Source organism: Vulpes vulpes, chromosome 16, assembly GCF_048418805.1.
Source record: "Vulpes vulpes isolate BD-2025 chromosome 16, VulVul3, whole genome shotgun sequence".
In the NCBI taxonomy this organism is placed as follows: Eukaryota; Metazoa; Chordata; class Mammalia; order Carnivora; family Canidae; genus Vulpes; species Vulpes vulpes.
The window spans coordinates 83438583-83462131 of record NC_132795.1 but is presented as its reverse complement, the minus strand read 5'-3'; the positions used below and the strand labels follow the sequence as shown (position 1 = coordinate 83462131).

Below are 23549 nucleotides of genomic sequence, written 5' to 3'. Positions count from 1 at the left end.
GGCAGAGACACAGGCAGAGGGAGAAACAGGCTCCATGCCAGGAGGCTGACGCGGGACTAGATCCTGGTACTCCAGGATCATGCCCTGGGCCAAAGGCAGGCGCTAAACCGCTGAGCCACCCAGGGATCCCCAGGTATCAGAATTCTTAAAGTTGTAGATTGTACAAATGGTTATTGAGTGCATCAGACAGAGAGAGGACAAGGAGCATAGATGATAAATTAGTCTGTTTGGACAAGATATATTTGAAGTATTTCCTCTAAACTAAGAGGCAATGTCAGGTAATTAGACATCATTCCACCAAACATAACATTTCATTGTGTTTTGATGATAATTGAAATCTTTGGGCACAAGTAAGAAAGCGTAGGAGGAATGAGAAGAGAAAGAGGACCAGGAAGGCAGGTGTTGAGAAAACTCCATTAGGACCCCCATGAAGAAGTAACTGAGAAGAGAAAGATTAGAAATATACCAAGATAGGAGTTACAGAAGCCGAGGAGAGATCTTTCCCTGTGAGAAGAGAGACTTGTTAGCAGTATCATTTGCTTTCTGGGTAGAGTTAACATGACGACTAAACCTGTTCTTGAAGTTGGCTTTTAAGACAAGTCAACCAACCAAAGCTTGGGCTCCGTTACTTTCTTTAGTAAGTAAAGTTGCATTTGAAACACAGCATGTCCATTTCTTTATGTATTATGTCTGTGGCTACTTTCATACTACAAGAGGATAGGTAAGTAGTTACAACAGAGACCATATGAACTATTTACTATTTGACCCTTTCATACTACAAGAGGATAGGTAAGTAGTTACAACAGAGACCATATGAACTATTTACTATTTGACCCTTTATAGAAAAAATTCAAGAGTGTTGTGAAATGTCTAACTCTTAGGGTGGTATATATATATATTTTTTTATTTTTTAATAAATTTATTTTTTTATTGGTGTTCAGTTAACCAACATACAGAATAACACCCAGTGCTCATCCTGTCATGTGCCCCCGCCCCCCAGTGCCCATCACCCATTCACCCCCACCCCCCGCTCTCCTCCCCTTCCACCACCCCTAGTTCATTTCCCAGAATTAGGAGTCTTTATGTTCTGTCTCCCTTTCTGATATTTCCCACACATTTCTTCTCCCTTCCCTTATATTCCCTTTCACTATTATTTATATTCCCCAAATGAATGAGAACATATAATGTTTGTCCTTCTCCGATTGACTTACTTCACTCAGCATAATACCCTCCAGTTCCATCCACGTTGAAGCAAATGGTGGGTATTTGTCGTTTCTAATGGCTGAGTAATATTCCATTGTATACATAAACCACATCTTCTTTATCCATTCATCTTTTCGATGGACACCGAGGCTCCTTCCACAGTTTGGCTATTGTGGCCATTGCTGCTATAAACATCAGGATGCAGGTGTCCCGGCGTTTCACTGCATCTGTATCTTTGGGGTAAATCCCCAACAGTGCAATTGCTGGGTCGTAGGGCAGGTCTATTTTTAACTCTTTGAGGAACCTCCACACAGTTTTCCAGAGTGGCTGCACCAGTTCACATTCCCACCAACAGTATAAGAGGGTTCTTAGGGTGGTATATTGCTGATTGTATCGGGAGCAGTTTAAATGGATAGAATCAGATAGGTCAAGTAAGATCAAATTTGAAAAACATCTATTAGGTCAGTAAAAAAAATTACCAGTGACCTTATGAGAATGTGTGAAAAGGAATATAGAGTACACAGTGGGTAATAAAGCCAGATCAGAATTGAGTTACGGTGAATGTTTAGAAAATAACATAATAGCTCTTTTCATTAAAATAGAGTATTATTCTGACTGAGCTTTTATGAGTAAAAAGCATACAGTATAATTAAGTAATCTAGTTTTAATATACTTAAGAAAATATGCAGTCAGATTTTGGAAATTATCCCAAACATGCCCTAAAATGCTAAGAGTGGCAAATGTTTATGGCCTCTGTGATACTAGAAAAGAATTGGAAAGGAAGTTATATCCTTTAAAACAATGACCTTACATTTCTGTATTATCTTATTAATAGCTGTTCTTTGAGCTAACCTTTTATTAGATGACTCAGGTAAAATATTACTGGATGACAACTGTGGGGTTTAAGTTTCTAAAAGTAACATGTTTAATGTATGAATGTGAATCTATTTTACTAACCAGTATCAAGCACTTAAATAATCAGTGTTTAGTAAATCTAAAAATATGTAAATGAATTGGCGACAACTAAATAATGCCTCTTATTCCCTATATTATTTTTTTTTCCTGCAGGGTGCCTTGTATTGTCTCCTTGGAAATCACAGTGGTGTATGTTTGGCAAACCTTCACGATTGGGACTGTATTGTACAGACTTGGCCAGCAATTGTTTCTTCTGGACTTAGCAAAGCCATGTCCCTGGAAAAGCCATCAATAGTGAGACTGTTTGATGATCTTGCAGAAAAGATTCATCGGCAATATGAAACAATTGGCTTGGATTTCGCAGTGAGCAAAACCATTTTTTTTTAATTCAAATTTTAGTGTATATTAACATTTACATTGTTTCTTATTTGTACTTTAGTGTAATCACTGAATTTGGAACATGGCCAGGAGAGAGCTGGGTTGTTTTCTACCAAGAAGCAAGGAAGGGTTATTACGATGTTGCATTTACCATTATCCTCTATATATCCATGGCCTCATTTTTTCGAAGAGTATTTTAGGAGGTCACTCTTTTTTCTTTTTTTTTTTTTTTTTTAAGATTTTATTTATTTATTCATGAGAGACAGAGAGAGAGGCAGAGACACAGGCAGAGGGAGAAGCAAGCTCCACACAGAGCCAACGTGGGACTCGATCCCAGGTCTCCAGGATCACGCCCTGGGCCAAAGGCGGCACTAAACCGCTGAGTCACCCAGACTGCCTCAGGAGGTCACTCTTAATAGCTGAAGTCACAAAAGTTTGATCATCAGGTTCATAACTTATAGTGATAAAAATTAAAATTGGATGAGTTGACAAAAGGAAGGTAAAAAATACGAATTTCAGTGCTGCTCACATAGATATACCAAGTGAATGTGGTAGATCACACACCTATGATAACTGAGGTGGATAAAAGTGATGTGAGTGCAAGTGAATTGTCCTCTTCTCTAAAGTAATTATGTTTGACATCCATCCTTTGGTTCCAAAACCACTGCTCCAAACTTAGTCTTTTTCTATTAAATATGTTCTTGCTATCTAAAACTGTCATTAGATCATACTTTTTTTAAAAAAAGATATTTATTTTTAAGTAATCTCTGCACCTAGCATGGGGCTGGAACTCACAACCCTGAGATCAAGAGTCATATGTGCTTCCTACTGAGCCAGCCAGGCACCCCAGATTATGCTTTTTTTTTTTTTTAGGATTTTATTTATTTATTCATGAGAGGCAGAGACCTAGGCAGTGGCAGAAGCAGGCTTCCCTGCAAGAAGCCTAATACGGGATTCAATCCCAGGATCCCGGGATCATGACCTGAGCCAAAAGCCGAAGCTCAACCAGGCGTCCCTTTATACTTTCTTTAAAAATGGTTTTTTTGAGGGGAGCCTGGCTGGCTCAGTCAGAAGAGCATGTGACTCTTGATCTTGGGGTTTTTGAGTTCCAGCCTCACGTTGGGTGCAGAGATTACTTAAAAAAAAAATTTTTTTTAATCTTTTTTAAATAAAGATTTTTAACTTAGTATGTAATTCACATGACAAAAAGTTCACCTTTACATAGCACAGTAGTATATTGCATAGTCACAATAGTATATTCCCAGGGTTCTGCAACTATCACTAGTCTAATTTCAGAACATTTCCTCATTCAGAAAGTCAGTCTGTACCCAGGAACAGTCACTCCCATTCTCTTAGCATCCCTAGCCCCTGGAGATCACGAATCAACTTTCCTAATCTGTGAATTTGCCTGGTAGGGACATTTCGTATAAATGGAATCACACAGTAGGTTGTATCTTGTATCTGGCTGCTCTCAGCATAACATTGTCAAGATTCCTCTATGTTCTGGCATGTGTCAGTATTTCATTTTGTGCCCTCGCTTTTCTTTTTTTTTTTTTAAGATTCCAAAGTCCTGTGTTGAAATAGCAGAATTACTTCAACAATCAAAAAACCCCTCCTCCAACCAGACAATGCTTAGTTCAGAAGAAATTAAAGAAGGACTTAAACGCCAACAAGAAAAGAATGCTGATGCCCTAAGGTAATTATGAATGCCTACTTCTCAACATAGATAGCATGGGTAGGAGGCTTTGAACATCTCTGAAATATAGATGTGCTATAAATACCTCATGAAATTTACACTTCGACTCTGGAAAAATACAAAATGTTAGGAGATAATATTATGAAGGTCCCAGATAGTTACTTTTAGCTGTAGAAGGGGAAAACACTATCTTAAAACAGTCTTAAAAAAACTGGTTTTAGGGGCGCCTGAGTGGCTTAGTCAGTTAAGCATTTGTCTTTGGCTCAAGTTATGATCTCAGAGTCCTGAGACTGAGCCCCACATTGGGCTCCCTGCTCAGCCAGGAGTCTATTTTCCCTTTCCCTCTGTCCTTACCCCCATCTTGTGCTCTCTCACTCTCTCTCTCTCTTTCTCAAATAAGTAAATAAAATCTTAAAAAAAAATAAAAACCAAAACCTGGTTTTAGATTTTTGGAACCCAGGCAATTCAATGATAACACTCAGGCAGATGCCTTGCCTGCTTGATTTTGTCTTTGCCTCATGAATATGCTTATTTTTTTTCCTAACATGTCTGTAGAAATAATAAACTATTACATGATAGCCTACCTCACATATACCTGGAATGCCATATAGGTAGACCACTTCTAACTAATTGATTACTACTCAGAGATCTATTTTTGAATATCTGCTTGGGAAGAGTTGAGGTGCTCAGTGTACTTAGCAATTTTTTTTAAGATTTTTTATTTATGTATTCATAAGAGACACAGGGAGAGAGAAAGGTAGAGACACAGGCAGAGGGAGAAGCAGGCTCCACGCAGGGAGCCCGATGTGGGACTTGATCCTAGGACTCCAGGATCACGCCCTGGGCCAAAGGCAGGCTCTAAACTGCTGAGCCACCTAGGCGTCCCTGTACTTAGCATTTTTGTTTTCTCTCTGCCCTTCATGTTCTTTTCCCCACTGTCTCTCTTCATCCACCTGCTTTCACTCCGGCTTGGTTCTCACCAGGCCTTTTAGAGTCTCGTGATGACACATAAGAAGAAGGTGAATTTGGCTAGAATTTGAATTTATGTTACATCATTTGGTGTTTATCTTACTACTGTATTAAAAAAATAACTCACCTAAAGGTTTTTGTTTCTTTTTTAAGGAACTACGAAAATTTGGTAAACACTTTATTAGATGGTGTGGAGCAGAGAAATCTGTAAGTGAAATTTTTTTTTAATTCTTGTGGGTTTTATCTTAAATACTATATATAGGAGGTTTCTATTCTGAAACCCATGAATGACTGTGTCTCAAAAAATTATAATCTGATTCATGAATTTAGAAGAATAAGAAGAGGTAAACTTTGGGGCTGATGATAGGAGTGGTGTTCATCAGTATACCTGTATTAATCGTAGGAAACTTAAAACTATAATGTTTCATATACAGTTTTCTTCTTAATGTGGTTTTATGAGTGATATGTTTTGTGATTTTTTCCCCCCTCCCCTTTATAGGCCTTGGAAATTTGAACATATAGGCATTGGGCTTCTGTCTCTACTTTTGAGAGATGACCGAGTGTTACCTCTTCGTGCCATACGTTTTTTTGTTGAGAATCTCAACCATGATGCAATTGTAGTTCGAAAGGTAGATACTTGATTGTAGCTACAGTCTTGGGTTTGAGAATTTTTACCACACCTGAAGCCTTTAAAGTCTTCACAGGATGCACTTAATAAAGCCTTGAGGTGTATTGGTTTGGAATTTATCAGTTGATTCAGAGATGGTAATTCATCCAGCAAATACATGAGGACATGTTCAGACACTGTGCATTTCAATAATACAGCAGGGTACAAGTTTATAGATTCATGGGAAATACTGACTTTGAAAAATTAATGACAGGTATGAAGTGTTAAAGGAAGGGAAAGATACCTGAGTATACAACTTTCTGGTTTTATTCACAAAGTATTAGAGGTAGAGTGCAAGATGGAGCTGACCTAACCTGGTACATTAGAGAAAGACCTTTCAGAAGAAATTTCTAGGCTGAGATTTGAAGAATGAGCAGATACTGGCTTAACAAAGAAAGGATTAAGGTTTACTAAGCAAAACTAGCTTGGATGAAAATAAGAACTTCAAATGTGATTCATTCCAAGTCAGACTTAGCACTCCTATGGCTGTGCCACCAGATGTCAACAGGTGAGGTATTTATCTGATTTTGAAAGAAGCAGAATGCAGCTTCTGCTTTGCTCAAGGCAGGCAACCAACCTATCAAGAAATTTTAAAATGTTGACACATGAACTTTACCTGTTTCTTTTCTAGATGGCAATTTCAGCTGTGGCTGGTATTCTTAAGCAGCTCAAAAGAACCCACAAAAAGCTGACCATCAACCCCTATGAAATGAGTAAGTACTACCAAATGTAATTACATGCCTCTCAGTCAAACTTGGAAAGTTTCTTTGAAATGTATAAATTATAGTTCTTGAGCTCAAATATTTTTCTTGACAAAGTATAGAAGTATAGAAAGATCTCAGCACACAAAGTATGAATATTATAAGGGGAAAATGGTTGACTTCGTGAAAACTATGATTAAAAGTATTTATAAAAATAGATGAACTCTTGAGGCACTTGACTGGCTCAGTAAGAACATGTGACTCTTGTTCTTGGGGTCGTGAGTTCGAACCCCACAATGGGTGTAGAGATTACTAAAAAATATAAATAAAAAAGTCCATTATCATTAATACATCAATATGTGAAGTGTTTCTCTCTGGATGTAGGTTTAGAGGCAACGTTAATTTTCTTCTTTTTGCCTTACTGTATTATCAGATTTTTTTGAATAGTAATCTAATCAGATTGGTGATCAGAAAAAAAACAGTGAACTAACTTGATTGGGGGGGTATATCATTTTTATTCCGCTCACTACCGCATTTTAAAATCTCTGATAACTTCTGTGATGTTTAAACAGCTATCTTCAGTCTGCCCCCTCCCCACGTTTGGGAGGGGACTATTGCTATGCAGCACCATCTCTATTGGGAACACTATGAAATGGAATTAAATTAACTAAATGTGGGAAAGAGTTTCATTATGCTGTCTACTACTACTCTTGTTTGTTAGGTTTTTTAGAAGGTGAGAGGAAGAGGGAGAAGAATCTTAAGCAGGCTCCATGCCTAGTACAGAACCTGATCTGGGGCTCAGTCTCACAACCCTGAGATCATGACCTGAGGCAAAATTAAGAGTTGGATGCTTAACTGACTGAGCCACCCAGGTGCTCCTAATCCTGCTTTATCATCACTTGAAAGACATATTTGTAGGTCTCATATTAAAGGGAATATTTAATGGCTCCTAAAAAAAAATATGTAGAGAGAATGTCAAAGTACACATGGTAAAATGTTAAAATTTGGGGCATCTGGGTGAAGAATATATGGGAGTTCTTTGAGCTCCTTAAGCCTGAAATTTTTTTTTTTTTTAAGATTTCATTTATTTATTCATGAGAGAGACAGAGAGACACAGGCAGAGATACAGGCAGAGGGAGAAGCAGGCTCCACGCAGGGAGCCTGATGTGGGACCCGATCCTGGGACCCCAGGATCAGGCCCTGAGCTGAAGGCAGGTGCTAAACTGCTGAGCCACCCAGGGATCCCCTTAAGCCTGAAATTAATTCAAATCTAAAAAGTTTTAACAAGGGACGCCTGGGTGGCTCAGCAGTTGAGTGTCTGTCTTTGGCTCAGGGTATGATCCCAGGGTTCCAGGATCGAATCCCACATCGGGCTCCCTGTGAGGAGCCTGCTTCTCCCTCTGCCTGTGTCTCTGCCTCTCTCTGTCTCTCATGAATGGATAAATAAAATCTTTAAAAACAAAAAAATTAATCCTTTAAGTTTTGGTGAAAGGAATGAAGTATGGATCATACTTGATTTTTTTTTCACCCCAAATAATTAGCCCATTAGTGGATAATGCCTCATATATATGTGATCTTGCCTTGAGCAAATTTTTATAATCTCGTTATGAAGACAAGGTCACACCAGTACTGTTGATCAAGAGTTGACAGTAATTATTGCATAGATATTTTAAAATTTACCAAATGTAATTGTCTTTTCCTTAAGGCGGATATTCTAAACCTACACAAATTCTTGCTGGTGATAGGCCTGATAATCATTGGTTGCATTATGATAGCAAAAGTATACCAAGAACCAAAAACGAATGGGAGTCAAGCTGCTTTGTGGAGAAAACTCACTGGGGATACTATACCTGGCCGCAGTAAGTTGCCTTGCACCTCATTATTAAACAGCTTATCTTGGATATAGTTTTGTTTTATCATTTTGGATTTCTGGAGAGGTTCAGAGGCACTTTTGAAGCAGGTGTGGAGGTCCTCTGCCACCAAAAACACACAGTCTCTAGCTTTTTTCTTCTTCCTTCTTTTTCTTTTGCTCCTGCCAGTGCTTGTGCCTGGGTCTTGTCTTTCCACTGACACTCTTAGTCTTCCTGTTTTGATCTTTATATATCTAAAGAGTCAATAGTTGTGCTGCATTATATTCTTACCTATCAATACTACATATGCATAAACCGGCCCAGAGAAATACTTATTATCTCTTACTGTTGAGACCAGTGGCATACGTCGGTAGCACACAGTGACCTCAGAGATTTTTAAGGCCACAGTTGTTAGAGATGTACTCATATCCCCAAACTTATTAGCATCCGATTAGAGTTTTTAAAAGTGTCTTCTAACGCTTTCTCTCCCTGAAGCTCTGTTTTTTTTCTATATGTATTACAAATACAAACTCTTACTTTGTAGGAATATGGTTATTTATGCTGGAGTGGAAGAGCAGCCTAAGCTTGGCAGAAGCAGGGAGGATTTGACAGAGGTAAGTAAGCATTCTGTTCTATGTGTAAGCACTTACCTTGGTTCACCTGCATCTTACTCTTGGCCTCTAATTTTTTTCAAATGGAGTTCGTGGGATTTTTTTCCCCAGTCAGTGTATTTCAGGATAGCACTGGGTAGATACTGGTAAATGTGTACTCCACTTACTCCACCCCCTTGTATTCCCCATCCCCCCACCCCACTGCATTCTGTTAGGGCCAGTTGGCATAAGTCTTCGTATTTAAGATTACTCATGTTACTACCCCACTTTACTTGGGTACTGCTTTATATGGTTCTCTGCATGTTTCTTGTGTCCGTCCTATGTGGTAACAAGCTTCTTGAAGGCAGAGATAAAGACTGACTTTTAGGTGGGTTTTGTCATTTGCTATTGTTTGCTTTTAGTTTTTTATTGCATATAAATGATGAGTACTCAGTGAATAGTTGTTTATAGATTTAAGTTGAAACTCCTTAGTTTTCAATAAGGTTTATTTCTTTACCATTTTGAAAGTTAAGGACTTTTAGTGTCTTTCTCACTTAAGTTAATGATGTAGCTTTTTATTTTTTATTTATTTATGCGTGTATGTATTTTTAAGTAAGCTCTATGCTGTATGTGGGGCTCAAACTCATGACCCTGAGATGATAAGTCAAATGCTCTACTGACTGAGCCAGCCAGGCACCAACTCTTATTTTCTAATTCAACAGTTTACCTTTTAATTTCTGATGTTTTATAAATAAGGAAATAATTTGTTGGCATTTACAGTTTAGAGGATTTTCCTAAATTATACACCAGATGGCACAATAGGACTGTCTTCAAGCAGACCTTGGTAGATTTTAATTCAGTTTGAGAAATGGAATTCAAACTTGAAGATCTGAAGGAAAACTTTCGACTATAATGGATTTAACATTTTTAGGAGATACTATTTTGGTTGTAAAAAGCCTCTGAGAAGTAAAATTTCTTTAAAAACAAAAGTAACAGCCCAGTGTTAATAATCAAAACTTCAGAGTTGAATTTTGATGTTTCAGAATCACGTTCTAAAATAGATCTTAAACCCTGAATGTTGTTTTTTCTTTAACTTTATAGGCTGAACAGATTATATTTGATCATTTTTCTGATCCTAAATTTGTTGAACAGTTAATTACTTTTCTATCTTTAGAAGACAGAAAAGGAAAAGATAAGTTTAATCCTCGCCGTTTTTGCCTCTTTAAGGTAAATATGTTATTTAATATCACTCTTCATATAGCTTACTGACTGTTAGTTTGTTGGCTAAGTTTTAAAGTCAAAGTTTGAGTTTGGTCATCTGTTTTCATCTACAGTGGTTCTAGAAATGATGCTAATCAAATTGATCTTAGTTTAAGGTCTAGGAGTTTTGAGAAAAAGAAGCTTTTTAGTATGTATCTCTAATATATGTAATTAACAGCGTAAGAAAAAAAACTCAGCAAGACTATACATTGAGTGTTTTGAGGTATGTGTGATATCTTTAAAGTCAGAGGATTATTAGTTTTGATTCCATTCATTGTATTTTACTGTGATCTGTAAATAACAGTATTTTTATTTTAACTTACAGACCTTGTTAAAGCATTTCTAAAGGGTAGAACACTTGGGGTTTTGTCAGCACAGTAGTGATGTAGTAAATAAACACAAGCATTCTTAGGATTATAAATGGAGATGATAGTCATTTGGGAACTGAAGAACTTTCTTTCTTTTTTTTAATAGGGGATATTCAGAAATTTTGATGATGCATTTCTGCCAGTTCTGAGGCCCCATTTAGAACGTTTGGTTGCAGATTCACATGAAAGCACCCAGCGCTGTGTTGCAGAAATTATAGCTGGTTTAATCAGAGGTTCTAAGCATTGGACATTTGAAAAGGTGACGTATTTGTACAGCATGTTCCCTGTTAAAGCTATAATATCCTTGGGGCAGCCCGGGTGGCTCAGTGTTTTAGCGCCGCCTTCAGCCCAGGGCGTGATCCTGGAGACCTGGGATCGAGTCCCACGTCGGGCTCCCTGCATGGAGCCTGCTTCTCCCTCTGCCTGTGTCTCTGCCTCTCTCTCTCTGTCTCTCATGAATAAATAAACAAAATCTTTTTTTTTTTTAAACCATAATATCCATTTTTGTAGCAGTTCCCAACACAGCAAATATTAATACTTAAAACATGAAATGTTCAAATTCCATATTGCTTATGAGTATTAAAGTTTGTAATTATTTACCAGCATTAGGGGAAGAACCCTAAAAAAAAAAGATTTCAGTTTCTCTTGATCAGTGAAGAGATCCTGGAACTGGTCCTGCATTATTGCACATTAACAGTTGGCTAGTGTGTTGTGTATGGGCTTCTCCCTTCATGAGGCACACTCTCTGGCTTCTCATTAAATCCTTTCTCTTAGCCTCCTTGCTCATCTACATTACTCATTTGGTCTCATAGACAGTTTGACATCCTTTTTTTTAGTATCCCTCTTCTTAATTGCAAGATTTCATTTTACACACTTGTCCTAAGGTTAGTTTCTTAGCAAAATGCACTAGATTGAAAATAACTAGACTGAAAATATCCAGAATGCCAAAATACAAGGTAGGCCACCATATCCTCAGAGAAAAGATGCAAACACTGGTTTTAGCAGACTTTATTACACATAAGTTTTGGACTGTGAACACTTTTTAATATATTAATTTAGTTATACATGTTCAAGTCGCTTATTAGATAAAAATATTTGTTGATTTATAATATTGCCTTTTTCTTGCTCACATAACATGAAACAGTTTTGTTTAAACATGTCACACATTTCTTTGTCATTCTGTCATTTTTTAGTTACCTCTTTTCCAGAACAGCCCTCCTTTTTTGATAAGTTGTTTAAGATACAGCTTTTCTGCTCTCCTCCCCTACCCACTCCTTTCCCTCCTTCCCTTCCTCCTCCTCCTCAACGCCTGATGCTTCCACTGGAAATTTTATCCCAAGCCTCCCTCCCCATTTGTCCTGTATAGGTCCTTTTGACTAAAGTGCAGTCCATGGATCTGCAGCATGGGTATCACTTGGGAGCTTGTTAGAAAAATAGGATCTCAGGTCCCACCTTGATCTAATGAATCAGAATCTGCATTTTATCAAGATCTCAAGGTGATTTGTATTCTCAATAAACTGTGAGAAGCATCTATACACATATATTCGCAATCTCTGTGTAACTGAACACTTTTTAAAGACTATTTATAGTAATCCCAAGCTTGGAATTTGAAGATTATACTTTAGGCTAATACTAAATTGTATTAAAAAGTCCTTGCTTCCCTGTATTAGGACTTAATCAAGTGACCCCAATAAGCATGTGAATCTTAGAAAAATAATTGAGGTTTTGTTTCACTCCAGTGTACTTTGTTACTCAGAATTTTTGAAAGGAAATTTTTCAGTAGAGATTTTGTAATGAACCATATAAGGCATGCATCTCCTCTTTTTTTTTTTTTTTGAAAGATTTCATTTTTATACGTGGGTATTTATGACGATTAAATGGTGAAGTTACTTTCCTGGATTATTTGGGTGTTCTAAGAAATAATTTAAATAAGTATCAGGTCATGTGTTTGTATGTGTGTATTTCCAGGGAAAGATAGTTGAAGAAAAATGTTCTGAGTATTATTAACTTTCTCCCATATATTTTGTTTTGAGTAGGTAGAGAAGCTTTGGGAGCTTCTTTGCCCTCTGCTTAGAACAGCATTATCCAACATTACAGTAGAAACTTATAACGACTGGGGAACGTGTATAGCAACATCCTGTGTAAGTTCTGCTGCTTTTTTGTGTTTAACTGATCTATTTAAACTGTTTTATACCCTTTCTCAAAACCTGGGAAATCTCATTATACCTCTTGAGTCTTGAAATTTTCTTCATTGTTTTGTCATCTTCTGTAATTAAAGATGGTTCTCTTTAAGCTTTCAAATATAGTAATGCATTCTTAGATGAAATGGCAAATCATATCACATATCTGGAAATGCAACTTACATATACTAAAAGCCAGATGATACAAGTTTTTACGTGTTATTTTCCACACTAAATATGTCCATAGCATGAACTATTTTTGGATTTGACTAACCTATGGGTTTTACTTTTTCTTCCCTTATATTTATTTTTAATATTTCTAAAATAACAGGATGTAGTTTATATACAGAATTCTAGGTTTCCTGTTTTAATTGCTATTTTATATTTTCACCACAGGAAAGCAGAGATCCCCGGAAACTTCATTGGCTTTTTGAGCTGCTGTTAGAGTCACCATTGAGTGGTGAAGGAGGATCCTTTGTAGATGCATGGTAAATAAAAAGAAAACTTAGAAGGTTAACAAAAGATTTTCAACAAAAGATAACTGCTTTGCTTTTGATGTATAAATGGAAGTGAACTCCTAAAGTGTACTCCTAAAGGCTTGATAATGTAACTATTTTCTTCTGAGAGATGAGTGAACCAATTTGGTACAATTTATGATACTAAGTAGAGTTATTTCTCAGTTGGGAAGAAGTAGAAATAGAGACCAGTGTAATTTAGATTCAGCCCTCTCTGCTGTTGGGACAGCATTTTTATCCTGTGACTAACTTCCTCTTCACATCATCTCATTTGTCCCTGTCCCTTATTGAGAAAAAACAGAGTAATCCTTCAAAGGAAAAATATTCTTGGTGGGATAGAAGGAGTTGGAAAAAAATGGTAGGCTAGAGAAGGAAATCTAGGTAATCCTTAAAAGAAGAATAGGCTATTAGTATTAATTAGTGGGGAAGGTTCTGATTAAAAATCAATGACTGTTCTCAAGTCAGTATTGCTCTTGATTGTATGCTAGTGGAGAGAAAATGAGAATAAAGCAAAAATGATGCGATAAAAATAAAGTAATCTTCATTAACGTACTGTTTTGAATTGTTGGTTTTATTATGTATTAGGTGAGAAAATGTAACAATTTTAAGTAGACTATAGATTCCATGAGTCTGTACTGTCATATGTAAAGCAGGGAAGGGCTCTAACACAACTCTACTGTGCTTTAATTCTAGTCGACTCTATGTACTACAAGGTGGCCTTGCCCAGCAAGAGTGGAGAGTGCCTGAGCTCTTGCACAGACTACTGAAGTACTTGGAACCCAAACTCACCCAGGTTTACAAAAATGTCAGGGAAAGAATAGGGAGGTGGGTATTCTTTTCTCTATGGTATGGTACACTTCTTGAGTTCTTTTTTATTAAGCTTTAATATCTAATAGTGCACACCAGTTATTTTACTGTTGAGTTTTGTGGGTCCTCCTCTTCAAATTTTGTTTTATATTGTGTTTGGGACACAAGAGGCTGTGGTGTGAAAGAAGACATCAGTAAGCTCATAAGCCAGAGGGGATTATTCGACTGGTTCTCAGTGCCTCCAGATTACACATGCAGCACAAGAGACCCTCCCTGGGAGTCATCGTTCAAATATTTACTTTGCTTAGATCATCGCTTTTAAACCTTAGTTTTATTGATAACATGGGATCTCTTCTCACTATATATTTCATTTTGCAGTGTGCTGACCTACATATTTATGATCGATGTTTCTTTGCCAAACACTGCGCCAACAGCATCCCCACGGGTCCCTGAGTTTACTGCTCGAATTCTAGAGAAATTGAAGCCCCTCATGGATGTAGATGAAGAAATTCAGAACCATGTTATGGAAGAAAATGGAATTGGTGAAGAAGATGAGCGAACTCAGGGCATTAAACTCTTAAAAACTAGTGAGTGTCTAAAATTAATAGAAACTCGCTTGAAAATAAACATTTATTACCAGGGGAAAACAAAACAAAACAGACATTTGTGTAGATTATCCTTTTGGGGCTGTTAGGATTTCCTATTTTTTTGTTGTGGTAAAACATATATAATACAAACTTTACAGTTGGGTGGCATCAAATACGTTCACATTATTGTACAACTATTGCCATCGTCCATCTCCAACACTCTTCATCTTGTAAAACTGAAGCTCTGCACTCATTTATCTGTAAATACTCTTTCCCATCCTTCCCACCCCAGCAGCCACCATTTTTTGTCTCTGAATCTGCCTGTTTGGGTGCTTTATATAAGTGGAACCCTACAATATTTATTCTTTTATGTCAGGCTTTTAAATTCTGCATAGTGTTTTCAGTATCTATCCATTTATCTGTTAATGGACATTTAAGTTGTTTATGCCTCTTGGCTACTGTGATTTTTGCTGTGAGCAGTGATATAGATGTATCTGTTTTGAGGCCCTGTTTTCAATTCTTTGGGGTATTGGAAATAGACTCGCTGGACAGATGGTAATGCTGTTTAACTTTTTTAAGAGCCACCAAGTTGTTTCCCTCAGTGGTTGCACTCTTTTACCTTCCAACCAGCATTGCAAGAGGGTTACAGTTTTTTTCAGACTTATGCCAATACTTGTTTTCTGTTTTTATGACTTATAACTATCCAAATGCATGTGAATGAGATACCCTGTGGTTTGGATATGCGTTTCCCTAATGATTAGTGGTTAAACATCTTTTCATTGTTTACTTGCCCTTTTTTTTTTTTAATCTTTTTGAGAGAATTGTCTACACATTCTTTGCCAATTTTTGAATTAGGTTGTTAATGTTGTTGAGTTATAGTTCTTTACATATTCTGGATATCACCCCCTTATCTGATAAATGATTTGCAAATATTTTCTCACTCAGTGGGTTGTCTTTTCACTCTCTTGGTATAGTATCCTTTTATGCACAAAAGTTTTTAATTTGGATGAAGTCAAATTTATTTTTTCTTTTGTTAACTTTGCTTCTGGTGTTATATCCAGGAAATCATTGCCAAATCCAGTGTCACGAAATTTTTCCCTTAAGTTTTTTTCTAAGAGTTTTATACTTTTAGTTCTTAAGTTTAGATCTTTAATCCATTCTGCATTAATTTTTTTATATAATGTAAGATAAGGGTTCAGCTTCATTCTTTTGCACAAGGATGTTCAGTTTCTTAGCACCATTTGTTGAAAAGACTCTCATTTCTTCATTGAATGTTTTTGGTGCTCTTCCTAAAATTACTTGGCCATGTGTATGAGGGCTTACTTCTGGACTCTCTAGTTTATTCCATTGATATGTATGTTTATTCTTATGTCGGTGCTGCACTATCTTGATTACTGTAGTTTGTAGTAAGTTTTGAAATCTGTGAGTCCCTCAGCTTTGCTTTTTTTTTTTCAAAATTGTCTTGGTTATTGGGGTGTCCTATTTCTGTATTTAAAATTTTTTCAAGCATTCGAAGTATAAGCAACTAAATTAGTTACATTTTTGCTATGTTAGGATTATTGCAGTTTCATTTTAATTTGTAGTTGGTGTTGGTATTTAATAGGCTATGAATTTATTGATACATTTTTTTGAGAATGACTTTAGTACCCTAGTTGATTGGCACCCTTTTTTCTGGTTCTTGTCATAATGCTGTTTAGTGTTAAATTTATGAAGGAACACAGATAATTTTTTTTTTTCTCTTAACATTGAAGAGTTAATTACCAGTTATCAGAGTGGCTCTCTGAAACTAACGCTACAATATTTCTACTTTGTGGTCTCTAACTCTATAGCAGAGACTGATTCTGCATGTTTATTTTCAAATAGTATTGAAATGGCTGATGGCCAGTGCAGGAAGATCCTTCTCTACAGCAGTCACAGAACAACTTCAGCTTCTACCTTTGTTTTTTAAGGTAAGTTTATGTCTGAAATTACGAATGCATCCCCCTGTGTTAACTAACTGAAATTTAAATAAAAACTTGGATAGAAAAATAAGAATGCATCCCCTTCTGACCTTCCACGGGAATTTATATTTATCAGCTGATAGTGGATAGTTTTTCAGACTGTGTATGGCTTAGTTAGATCCCTAAGTAGAATAGTCACAGGAAAATCATTAGGAGATAGCAGTTTAATATTTGTTGAAATAATCTTTTTAGTTTTTTTTTTTTTTAAGATTTTTAAATTTATTCATAGAGAGAGAGAGAGAGGCAGAGACACAGGCAGAGGGAGAAGCAGGCTCCATGCAGGGAGCCTGATGCGGGACTCGATCCCGGATCTCCAGGATCACACCCCGGGCTGCAGGTGGCACCAAACCGCTGCACCACTGGGGCTGCCCTAATCTTTTTAGTATTAAGTCAGACTAGGATCTTGACAGATACAGGAAACCTTTACAGACAGAACATTGTTACTTGATAAGCAATTTCCAAGTTTAGGAGAATATTGACAGCTAAAAAAATAAGCCACAGTGACATTTTCTGAATATAGCTATTTCTGATTTATTTTACTCAGCGTATAATAAACCTGAAGACTTACTGTATATTGTACTTACACATACAGTATTTGTATTAACTTTACAGTATTAAATGGGACTATAATTGCTTCAAACAAATACCTGTGGAAGTAACTTGTTTCTGGTGATCCTATGCAGACACTGAAGTTTGATTTGAATTGATGAAAGTGTAGCCTGAGGTGGTTCTGATTACTTATCTAGGCAGATGATGAAGCTAATAAAACTAAGGTCACAGATCAATATATTGGTTGCCACAGTTAGAGTTTGCAGTCATACTGTGATTAGGAAAACAGGCTAATTTCATTGCACATTTGGAAGGCTTGGCACAAACCTCACCACTACTTGATAGTTATTGTTTGGTACAGTACTATCTAAGAAGGAGCACCCTTGTTACTCTTACTCAGCAAATGGTATGTTAAACTTGAGATTTGCCACAGCATACTTTGTCTTCAGGAAATCTGAAAAAGATAACTCTACTGGTAATTTTCAAAGGATTCACCACTAAAATACTTCTAAGAATGCTATGTAGGGCAGGATGCCTGGGTGGTTCAGCAGTTGAGCATCTGCCTTTTGGCTCAGGTCATGATCCTGGGGTCCTGGGATCGAGTCTGGCATTCGGCTCCCTGCATGGAGCCTGCTTCTCCTTCTGCCTATGTCTCTGCCTCTCTCTCTCTTTGTGTGTCTTTCATGCATAAATAAAATCTTAAAAAAAAAAAAGAATGCTGTGTAGGGTCTGATACCCATGAGTACCTCTGAGATCTTTTGGGTTAAAAGAGTGGACAGTAGCTATTAGCGTATATAGAATCCTTGTTATTTGTAAGTCCTTGGTGTAGATAGGGTTTCTCTTGAGGGCAGTGGTGCTTAAACTTTTTTCCACTGACACATATGCAGTGGATACCGAACATAGACTGTGTATGTTCATAAATGGGTAATGTGCAGTGAATGTTGGGATAGTTGGAGTTCTACCCCAATTCTTTCACTCAAAATAAAAAAAGAAAAGAAAATATCAGGGGTGCCTGACTGGCTCAGTCAGAAGAATGTGCAACTCTTGATTTTGGGGTTGTGAGTTTGAGCCCCACGTTGGTTATAGAGATAGCTTAAAAATAAAATCTTTTTTTAAAAACTCATTCTCCCTCTCCCTCTGCTGCTCCCCCTGCTTGTGCTTGATGGTGTGCGTCCTTTCACAATCTCTCTCTGTCAAATCAATCAATCAATCTTTAAAAAGGAGTGGGGGTGGATGCCTTATCTGCCTTTGGCTCAGGTCATGATTCCAGAGTTTGAGATGAAGCTCTGTGTCAGGCTTCCTGCTCGGTGGAGAGCCTGCTTTTCCTTCTCCCTCTGCTGCTCCCTTTGTTTATGCTTGCGCTCTCTCTCTCTCTCTCAAATAAATAAATAATCTTTAAAAAATAAATCAGAAAGATACGTGAGAGTGAGGTTGGTAGAAGGATGTTTTGAATCAACATGAAATTTATTTTAAAAACTTTAATCATTAGAAAGCTGTATTGTGATTGCTTATGCCAGGCCTAACATTTTGCCTGGATGTACAGATACGAAGGTTGATACTCTGCTTTGGGCCATGATGGCAGAATGGAGTATGGGGTACAAAGTCACCATGGCACAGATAAACAGTTACTTTGCAGGCAGATTAGCTGTGTGGAATGAGGATAAAGAAAATCTAAAAACAAGTTATTGCTTATTAAACTGTAGGAGGCAGAAGTTCTGTTTTGGATATATTTACAGTGCTTTTTAGATTCTAAATAACTATTCTAGATCCTATCCCATAAAAACCAGTTTTATATCAATTTAAAAGAAACCCCACCTTGAAATCTATATCAGAGTGAGTTTTAGTTATTTACCTTTTCTAGTTGAAGAGTCTCCATATTGCTGAAGGTCAAGGGAAGAATAGAGACCTAGTTAAAAATCAATGTCTTGGGCAGCCCCGGTGGCGCAGCGGTTTAGCGCCACCTGCAGCCTGAGGTGTGATCCTGGAGACCCAGGATCGAGTCCCACATCGGGCTTCCTGCATGGAGCCTGCTTTTCCCTCTGCCTGTGTCTCTGCTTCTCTCTTCGCTCTCTCTGAATGAATAAATAAATAAATCTTTAAAAAAAAAAATCAATGTCTTCAAATGTCTTCCGTATATATAAACTGAGGGATAATACCAATATCCTCACAGTTGTAAGGATGAAATGAAATAATGCCTGTAAAGCAGAGAGCACAGTGTAAAGTACTTGTATATGTTGTGATAATGGTATATTATTTTTGTTACTAGTTTTTAACTGTACTTAATTTGGAATAATGAGTTCAGATGCCTATGATCAGGGAGGAAGACAGGATGTGTTGTATCCTGTTTCAGAGTTTGCTAAGTGTTTATCAGAACTCACCACTGTAGAATAATAGTTTTGTATGTGTTAAAGTTAGAGAAAAATTTACAGATGTTGTTATAACTGGTACAAAATTACATGCCATTGATGGTGTTTCTTCAGAAAAACTATTTTTCTCAATAATTGGAGGAGAGGAGGGGCACCTGAGTGGCTCAGTAGTTGAGTGTCTGCCTTTGGTTCAGGTTATGATCCTGGAGTCCTGGGATCGAGTCCCGCATCGGGCTCCCTGCATGGAGCCTGCTTCTCCCTCTACTTCTGTCTCTGCCTCTGCCTTCTCTGTGTGTCTCTCATGAATAAATAAATAAAATCTTTTTAAAAAAATTTAGAGGAGAGGAAAACTGAAAAGTATTCTTTTGCCAACTGAATTTTTGTGCAGATTAACACAGCAGGGCATCATTTTGTACAGGTTAACACAGTTTAATGTCTGCTAAATCTTAGCTGTGATACACTAAAAATAATAAATTTGTGTGAAAACAAACCAAAAGAAAGATTAAGATCTCCTTTTTGTATATCACAGTATTAGTTAAGGATCTTCAGTTCTAGGCACTGAAAACCCAGCGCCTGCAACAGTGAAAGGAGGAAATTAGTTACTTACAAGTATCTAGGGAGTTCACTACCTGTGGACCTAAGTAACAGAAGCTAACAGCCTTATCAGATTCTGTCTCCTTGCATTTCTCTAAGATTTCAGATTTCCAGAAAATGTCTCGTTGGCCAGACTTAGGTCTCTTACTACACTTTGGCTAAGCAATATGATCCCTCGGTTGACGGACCCACCAGAATGACAGAAAAGGAGGAGGATTTTTCCAAAAGTTAATCAAAATGTGATCAGCAGGAAGGATGGATATTTACAAAGAAATGCACATATTTTTGCTACAGACATTAAAACACCCTTCTTACTTCAAGTCTTAAGGAAAACCCAAATCACTGTATGTCAGCCTGTCCTGTAGTATGGCCAGAAAGCAAAAGATAGGAATAGGCATACCTGAAGAAAGCCCCTAAATTTCATGGACATCGACTTTTCCCCCAAGCTGTTTATAATAAAATAAGAGTGGCAAAGGTACTACAAAGAGGTCTCTTGTACCCTTCGCTCAATTTTCCCTAGTAGTAGCTACATTTTCAAAACCAGAAAATTGAAATCTATACAACATGCGTATAATTCTGTGTCATGCTATCACACAGTAGATTCCTGTAACCAACCACCAACACAATCACAATACAGAAATAATCCCATCATCACAAAACTGACTCTGTGTGGCCCTATTATAGTCACACCTCCCTCCCTCTCCTTCACCACCACTATCCTCTGACAACCACTAATTTGTTCTCCATCTCTAAAACTGTCATTTCAAGAATGTCATATAAATGGAAATGAGAATGAGTGACCTTTTGTAATTGGCTTTTTTCACTAAGAATTCTTTTAAGTTGTCCCAAGTTGTTGTACATGAGACTGTTTTTTCTACTTTGATCTTTTTTTTTTTTTTTTCAATATTGGAAGATTACAGCATACATTTTTATGAAAAGGCTAGACTCCACCCCCTTCAGTGCCAATTGAACATTCCCAAACTTTAAGGTTGTCTGAATCTTAGTCTTTCTGTAACTATAAATGTGGCAGTTGGATCATCATGACAGTGTATGTATGTGTTCTTTTAAAAGTCGTATCTGGAAAGAAAAATGATACTTTTAGGAAAATACTAAAGTTGAAAATGAAAAAGTGGAAGTGAGTTGGTAAGATTCAAATAAACTTACCTACAGAGCAGTTGCTGATCAAGAACTGTGTTTTTTTTTTTATTCTGATTTCCCTATTTTATGTATTCTATTTAAAGATTCTTATTTATTTGAGGGAGAGAGAGAGAGAGATCATGTGTGCTTGGGCACATGTGTAGAGGGGGAGGAGCAGAAGAGAAGGGAAAGGGACTAGCAGACTGGGTGCTGAGTGTGGAGCCCGTGGTGAGGCTCAATCCCATGTGCCTGAGATCATGACCTGAGCCAAAATCAAGAGGCTAGGGGCACCTGGGTGGCTCAGATGGTTAAGCATTTGCCTTTAGGTCAGGTCGTGATATCCACGTCCTGGGATCAAGCCCCACACTGGGCTCCCTGCTCAGCAGAGTCTGCTTCTCCCTTTCTTCTGCCTCTCCTGCTTGAGTGCACACTCTCTCTCAAATGAATAAATAAAAAATCTTTTTAAAAATCAGTCAAGAGTTTGACTTAACTGACTGACCACCCAGGTGCCCCAACATTCTGATCATTTAGAACTGAAATTATAAGAGTGTCTGAACCCTAGATGGATGATGGGAACCAAGTGCATAGACCAGGCTTACAGGATGTCAAGTAGGAATTTTCTTTTGCGACTTAGCTACTGTTAAGACCCAAACTGAAGGGTCACCTGGATAGCTCAGTGGCTGAGCGTCTGCCTTTGGCTCAGGTTGTGATCCTGGGGTCATGGGATCGAGTCCCACATCAGGTTCCCCACGGAGAACCTGCTTCTCCCTCTGCCTCTGTGTGTGTGTGTCTCATGAATAAATAAGTAAATAAATCTTTTTGGGGGGGAAAAAAAAAGATCCAAACTGAAGATAAAAGGCGCAGTGTGTTCCATATTCTAAATTTATAAAGTAACCAGCAGTTGGGGTCAGCCACTGTCCTGTAGGACTCTCTCTGAAAGGCCCATAGTTAGAGGACTAGTTCAGTCACTCATTACATCTTCTCAAGGGAGGTTAGAAGTAGGGAAGACAGTCCCTGGGGAGTAGTGAATGTATTCTTTCTCTCAAGGCTAGTATGTGAGGGAGGGGAGCTTAAGTAAATCTTTTGAAAAGTAGACATTTTGCCTCTGGATGTATGGCCTCCTTGGGTAGCAGATTTGCCGGTACACCTTACGTGCTACAGGAATATAAGAAGAGAACTGAGTGGAGATGAATGAGTGGAGTACACCTAGGTGGAGAAGCTGAAGTAGAGGTGAAGTCCTCACTTGGCTGCAGGCGTTGATTCTGGGAGTTAGTTCTAAGAATATATGAGATTGGCAGCCCCAGTTGTCCCAGAATTGCAGTGTTAATAGGATTTTTCTCTCCATTGGTGCCCGCGGAGCTTGGTCATGCCACTTCGAAGAATGAAGAAATAGACCAGACAGTGGTGGGCCGCAAAGCAAGGTTTATTGAAATTAAGCGATAGTAAAATGATAGTACAAAACTCCTGAAGAGGGAGGAGACCCAGAAGGGTTGCCCTCTAATGTTAGTTCTTGAGATGAACTAAGGACAAACTTAGAGGCTTTACTACAGAAAAGGTTTTTGTTCCACGAACAGTAATATTATTAATAGATAAAAACACTACAAAGTAAAATACGAGATTTTTGAGGTGCCTGGCTGGCTCAGTCAGAAGAGCATGCAACTCTTGATGTCTTCAGGGTCGTGGGGTGTAGAGATGACTTAAATAAATAAGCAAAACCTTTAAAATCTGCATATAAGATTTTGATCTCATTGGCATATAGAAGTAGCCTAGACCAAACGAATTGTTATGCTGTGCTAGTAATTAGTAACGGCTAATTTGTTGCTTTGGAACATGATAGTCTTTAGTTTATGAAGTTTTATCTTTTGGATTTCAGGATTTTGGCTGTTTTTTTTGTTTTTGTTTTTTTAAGATTTTATTTATTCATGAGAGACAGGAACACAGGCAGAGGGAGAAGCAGGCTCCATGCAGGGAGCCTGACCCAGGACTCGATCCTGGGTCCCCAGGATCAGGCCCTGGGCTGAAGGTGGCCCTAAACCACTGAACCACCAGGGCTGCCCTTTTGGCTGATTTTAGTAGGACGTTTTAACCTTCTAACATGAGAATACTATGCCCTAATTTCATTCACAAACCACACTTTTTTTCATGAATGGTAGGAAGACAGACTGCTGATTCACCAGGTGAGTGAGTCACCTTAAATTTTTCTGGTAGTAATTTTAG

The 23549-nt window shown here is 37.7% G+C and overlaps 1 protein-coding gene across 3 annotated transcripts in view; it reads left to right on the top strand.

The window, feature by feature from the left end:
• The window catches only part of PSME4 (proteasome activator subunit 4), a 107508-nt gene that overhangs the window by 70929 nt on the left and 13030 nt on the right, over positions 1–23549 (top strand). For all 3 annotated transcript variants that reach the window (XR_011997945.1, XR_011997944.1, XM_025992782.2), the window contains exons 28-41: positions 2272–2481; positions 4056–4192; positions 5315–5368; positions 5661–5790; positions 6460–6541; positions 8235–8388; positions 8924–8993; positions 10071–10196; positions 10704–10856; positions 12634–12738; positions 13174–13265; positions 13986–14117; positions 14478–14686; positions 16550–16635. Coding sequence is in view for 1 of the 3 variants with exons in the window: in XM_025992782.2 (XP_025848567.2) it covers positions 2272–2481; positions 4056–4192; positions 5315–5368; positions 5661–5790; positions 6460–6541; positions 8235–8388; positions 8924–8993; positions 10071–10196; positions 10704–10856; positions 12634–12738; positions 13174–13265; positions 13986–14117; positions 14478–14686; positions 16550–16635 (1740 nt within the window). In the remaining 2 variants the exon portion in view is untranslated. The remainder of the gene's footprint in view (positions 1–2271; positions 2482–4055; positions 4193–5314; positions 5369–5660; positions 5791–6459; positions 6542–8234; positions 8389–8923; positions 8994–10070; positions 10197–10703; positions 10857–12633; positions 12739–13173; positions 13266–13985; positions 14118–14477; positions 14687–16549; positions 16636–23549) is intronic.